Source organism: Aplidium turbinatum, unplaced genomic scaffold (assembly GCF_918807975.1).
Source record: "Aplidium turbinatum unplaced genomic scaffold, kaAplTurb1.1, whole genome shotgun sequence".
NCBI classification, from domain to species: Eukaryota; Metazoa; Chordata; class Ascidiacea; order Aplousobranchia; family Polyclinidae; genus Aplidium; species Aplidium turbinatum.
The window spans coordinates 1-4,892 of record NW_027658250.1 but is presented as its reverse complement, the minus strand read 5'-3'; the positions used below and the strand labels follow the sequence as shown (position 1 = coordinate 4,892).

At 23.6% G+C, this 4,892-nt stretch overlaps 1 protein-coding gene and 2 long non-coding RNA genes across 3 annotated transcripts; all 3 read right to left on the bottom strand.

Annotated features, from left to right (window-relative positions):
• Positions 1 to 1,316: 1,316 nt before the first annotated feature.
• On the bottom strand, positions 1,317 to 1,609 carry LOC145788178 (uncharacterized). The gene is made up of 3 exons (XR_014291498.1): positions 1,578 to 1,609; positions 1,473 to 1,544; positions 1,317 to 1,440 (listed from the first exon to the last, which is right to left on the bottom strand). It is a non-coding gene; the product is annotated as an uncharacterized LOC145788178 (long non-coding RNA).
• A 25-nt stretch (positions 1,610 to 1,634) lies between these two features.
• Positions 1,635 to 2,912, bottom strand: LOC145788180 (uncharacterized). The gene is made up of 7 exons (XM_082599868.1): positions 2,625 to 2,912; positions 2,524 to 2,591; positions 2,250 to 2,364; positions 2,080 to 2,209; positions 1,928 to 2,046; positions 1,759 to 1,841; positions 1,635 to 1,725 (listed from the first exon to the last, which is right to left on the bottom strand). Exons 1-7 carry the CDS (start codon positions 2,853 to 2,855, stop codon positions 1,635 to 1,637), a joined length of 837 nt encoding a protein of 278 aa, XP_082455994.1. The 5' UTR covers positions 2,856 to 2,912.
• An 865-nt stretch (positions 2,913 to 3,777) lies between these two features.
• Positions 3,778 to 4,704, bottom strand: LOC145788179 (uncharacterized). Its single transcript, XR_014291499.1, has 3 exons — positions 4,577 to 4,704; positions 4,428 to 4,544; positions 3,778 to 3,885 (listed from the first exon to the last, which is right to left on the bottom strand). It is a non-coding gene; the product is annotated as an uncharacterized LOC145788179 (long non-coding RNA).
• Between the last annotated feature and the right edge of the window lie 188 nt (positions 4,705 to 4,892).

Sequence of the window (4,892 nt, the reverse complement as noted above, 5' to 3'; positions counted from 1 at the left end):
TTATATTGAATACTGTAATAATATTAATATTATTCTTATTTATTATAAGTAATAGTTATACGTTTTAATAGATTACTAAGAAAATATTAATCTCAAAATTATAAGAAATATAAGATATAAGATTGTTGGAAAATTCATTAATATATATATGTCAAACAGTGATTGAGCTGATTCATTTATCTATTGAATTAATTTTTTATATTCTTAAAATGTTTAATAAAAGGGGATGACATCCAACTTTTTAATTATGACACATAACAACCATTTTATAATTTCATTTTTGTTTCTTTATATTCTATAGTAATAAAGTATATATTTATATTGTCATAGAAAAATTTTATATTTCCCATTCTTTTAAAAAACATCTTTATAAATTTTTCTTTCCATCACATATACACTATTTACTTGTCCTGGACAATTTGCAATGCAATATTCTTTTAATTGTTGACAAATATTAAAAATTCTCTCTTTGGGAACATGCTGATATTTCAATAACTCTTCTTCATACTCGTCAAGCGTCTCACAACCATTCAGTTAATATATTTAAATAATTAAACTAATATAATTAATATTCTAAATTGGCAAAGAGTATTAATTATATTAGAATACATGTATTTGTGTTGTTTCCAATGCCGTAGTAATTTTTCGTAAATTTTTCATTTCCAGAAAATCATCTGTTTTATTACTCTCTGAAATATCCAGAAATATTCCAATCTGAATTGACACTTATATTTCTATAACAAGAAAATATTCACAAAAATAATATATATTATTATACAGTAATGACCCTAAATTCGCTATCTATTTTTTAAGTTTATAGATGAAAAAGGTCATACATTATATTTTTAAGTTTATAGATGTATTCAGGTGCTTCAAAAAAGTAGTGAAATTAATAAATATTAAATATAATTGATGAATTTTCTTTATAAATTAGGGGTGTCGTATAATTATTTCCACCCCGATTTTTACATAATTAGTTATAACTCCACACGCAGTTACTCGTTTTATCTGAAAATTTAGTCACTTTATTGTTTTTTAATAAGCTATATAGAAAATATGTTAGAATAAACCAAACGTTCATATACGTATATATTCGTTAAAAAAGGGGGTGTCGTATAATTATTTCCATCACTATATATGTCAAACAGTGACTAATCTGTTTCAATATTTTTTAAAAAATTTCTTATATATTTTTTTCATTAATGTGTTTCCAATATATGAATTAAAAACTCTTAAAATTAAGAAGAAAAATCTAAACTATAAATTAAATTAATCATAACTAAGAAAAATTTACAACCATGGTTAAATTAAGTCAATTGACATTTATGAACATATATTCAATTATCACTCACTTTTTAGCCATTCTTCTCTTGAGAATCTCTTGTGATATAGCCCCAGCTTCAGTTTGCCTTAGATTTGCTAAAATATTGTCAGCAGCTCCTTAAATATAAAATATATTCAATAATATCAACCTTTCGATTTCATTTTATTCGTGTTTGCTGTTTTATCTTGTCTATATTTCATTCTTTTTTTAGATTTAGCTTCTATAAATATATTTATATAAGGATAAATAAAACCTGTCTCCTTCATTTTTTTCCAATGATTTTTACCTTCCTATTAATAAATAACAATTTTTATAATACCACAAATGAAGTAATCAATTCTTCAAACATTTTAAATATTACTTCAAATTTAATTCTCCCAGATATCTCTCCATATGAAACACTATATGAACATTTTTCTTATATAAATATATACCTTAATTCATCAGTATCTTTTTCCGCTTTTTCCAGACTTGAATGCATTTTAGCCACTTTGTCAGCCGCAGTATCAAAAAATCCGTGAGAGAGTTATAGAAAAATCATTATAAATTAAACTATATAAAAATTAAACTATATAAAAATAATTAATTCTTAAAAAAGGATATCTTCATAATAGGCTTAAAGCGATCACCTGGATCATTTGATGCAGATTGAAGCATATTTCCTAATTTACTAACATTTGCTTTAATTTTATTAACTTCCGATTGTAACATTTGAGATTCGACTAATATTTACAAGTGATAAATATGAGAAATACTTTTAGCAACTTCCGATAAAATTGAGAAATCTTCATTCAAATTATAAATATCAGAATGATTCTTCTCAATATATAAAACAATGTATTGCATTAATGTTGTTTTATTATCAAGGGATTTTGTAGAGTTTAACTATTATAAATACAAGTGATTATGATATATTTAAATCTACTTGTTTTAATGCCGAGAGTTTAAAACCATATGCTCCACCCTTTTTTGTACCACCATTCATGTAATTTCCATGTTTAAGTATTATAGATAATAATTTTGATAACTTTTTGTTTCCCCTTTTATTTATAAAGTATTTATAAAAATATTTAATTATAAGGATAAATTATATATGTTTTTTTCTATTTATAAAAATAATAAAGAGATTTAACAAAAATGATTTTATATGTTTTTTTAAATAAAAAAAAATAAGAAAAATAAATAAATAATAAAAATACTTAATTTTATTACAACAATTTTGTACAAGATCTATTTTTTTCATTGTTTCATCATAAACACTATCAAACTGTATTTATAAAATAAGCAAAGTTTAAAAAACTTGAATATAAAAAGCAAAAATCTCGAGTCGAGGTTTTAACATCTTTATTTTTCCTACTACTCTAAAAAATTTTTCTGTGATGCTCAACAATTTTTCATCTCCATCATAAGATAGACATGTTTCAGCTTCTTCTGGAGTTGGCACTAATGTAAAGAGTTTCTGAATTTTATCCAAGTCAAGTTTCTTATTATCCATCATTAATATAGCATCTCTTATAGCTTCAGGAGACATTTTAAACCTAGATAGCGCTATTTCAGTGTTTGTTGAACGTTTTGAGTCAATTAAAGATACAGTCTAATCTGATAAAAATATAGGAAATTAACTTCCACTTTCTTTTTAAATGATGTGGTCCTTTTAGGCGCGACTGCAGGCTTACTTTGGAACATTTCAGAAAACTTTTCTACGTCGATTTGTATAGTATCGTCTTTGATTCTTTCCCAGACAGTTCCCTTTAAAATATTATATAATAAAAGATTTTATACCTCAATTTTGTTAACATGAATAATTCCCCAATGAAAATTTCTCATTTTAACTTTAGGTGCTTTATTTGGCTTTGGAGGTAGAAAATCTTAATTCTAAATTTTAATATAATATACCTTTTTTTACAGCCAAAGCGGGAGGTGCTCCAAGACCGCCACCTAATGGAGGAGGTGGACCTAAACCACCACTTAATGGTGGTGGAGGTCCTAATCCACTATCTAATGGTGGCGGCGGTCCCAATCCACTATCTAACACTGGTGGAGGTCCTAAACTACTATCTAACGGCGGTGGAGGTCCCAATCCACTATCTAATACAGGAGGTGCGGGAACACTACTGTCTGTTTTTAGTGAAGATTCACCTGTTTCAATCTTACTTCCACTTTTAAGCATTTCTTTATATTTATCAATTTCAGCTTCTTTCTGAACTTTATATTCATGGAATTCTTTTCTTATAATTTCTGAGTCTTTATTCGAACTATCTTCTTCCTCAGGGGTTTGCTCATAATTTTTTAATAAAGTTTCTATTTCTGTGTACTTTAATAATCGAGTGTCTAATTTATACAACAATATTTATAACCTTTCATTAAAGAATTTTGAGTTGTAGATTCTATCCAGTTATTTTCTTTTTCAACATTTTTAGAATCACTATTTAGTTATAATTAAAAAGAATAACATATCTATGTCTTTTTTATCTTTTTTTAGGGTTTCTATATCTTTCTGGTCTTTAACCCATGCTGTTGCTAATCTTAAAGCGTACTGACAATTTAGCCACATTTTTTTTCTTTTATTGTTATATGTTATAAATTTTATGAAAAAACTATTAATGATATTAATTATAAAAATATAATTTTTTATAAAAAAATAATAAATAATGTATAATAATTGTATAAACTAATACAAAATTAGTTATTATTAAAATATTCTATAAAAAATGATATAAAAAATTCATTTAATCATAATTAACAATTTAAAAGAATGTATAATTAATAAAGATCTTATACAATATTCCATATCATAGATTAAAAAAATTAATGAGTTAATATATTTATAAAATTAAATTTAATTAAAAAAATATTTATTCAATATATAATAGATTATTTCATAAAAAACACAAATTATTTCAATATAAATATTTATTTAATTTAAATTAATCAATATATCTGATAAAAGATATTTAATTTCATTCATTCATACATATATGATACATTTAAGATAAATAAAATTAGTTTATAATAAAATTACTAAATAAAATAATAAATCATAAACAATTATCATTTTAATTATAAATATATAAATAAAAAACTATGTTAAAATAAGTTTTACCTTGTTCTTCTAATATTAGAAACAATTAAGAAATATTTTATGCAATCAATCAAGTAAGCAGTCGAACCACTATTTTTTGACATATCTTTTATAAAGTTCCATATTGATTCTATATTACTATATTTTAAAATAAATCTATTATAAATTACTTTAAATCAATATTCAAAAATTGAGTTTCTTTAAAGTCTCGCTCTAACTCCTTTTCAAAAACATCTATTTGTGCAATTATTAAAAAAGCACGATCGTTTTTACAATCATTTGCCCATTTACTCATATCCTATAAAATAAATAATTTAATGAGCAAACCTTTAATATATCTATCAATCCATCATCTATTAAAAAATTTCGTTGAAAAGTGCGCTCATCAAGATCATGAAACGAATTTATAACAGCATTTATAAGTGTTAGAACTGATATTTTCATTTCTAAATCTGATTCTTTTAATTTCAGAATATCTATAAACAA

Coding starts and splice junctions, on each gene's coding strand:
- LOC145788180 (XM_082599868.1), bottom strand. CDS start 2,855: ATGTCTCCTGAAGCTATAAGAGATGCTATATTAATGATGGATAATAAG. Junction 2,210..2,249: donor AACTCTCGGCATTAAAACAA/GTAGATTTAAAT, acceptor TATTTATAATAG/TTAAACTCTACAAAATCCCT. Junction 2,047..2,079: donor TTTATCGGAAGTTGCTAAAA/GTATTTCTCATA, acceptor TGTAAATATTAG/TCGAATCTCAAATGTTACAA.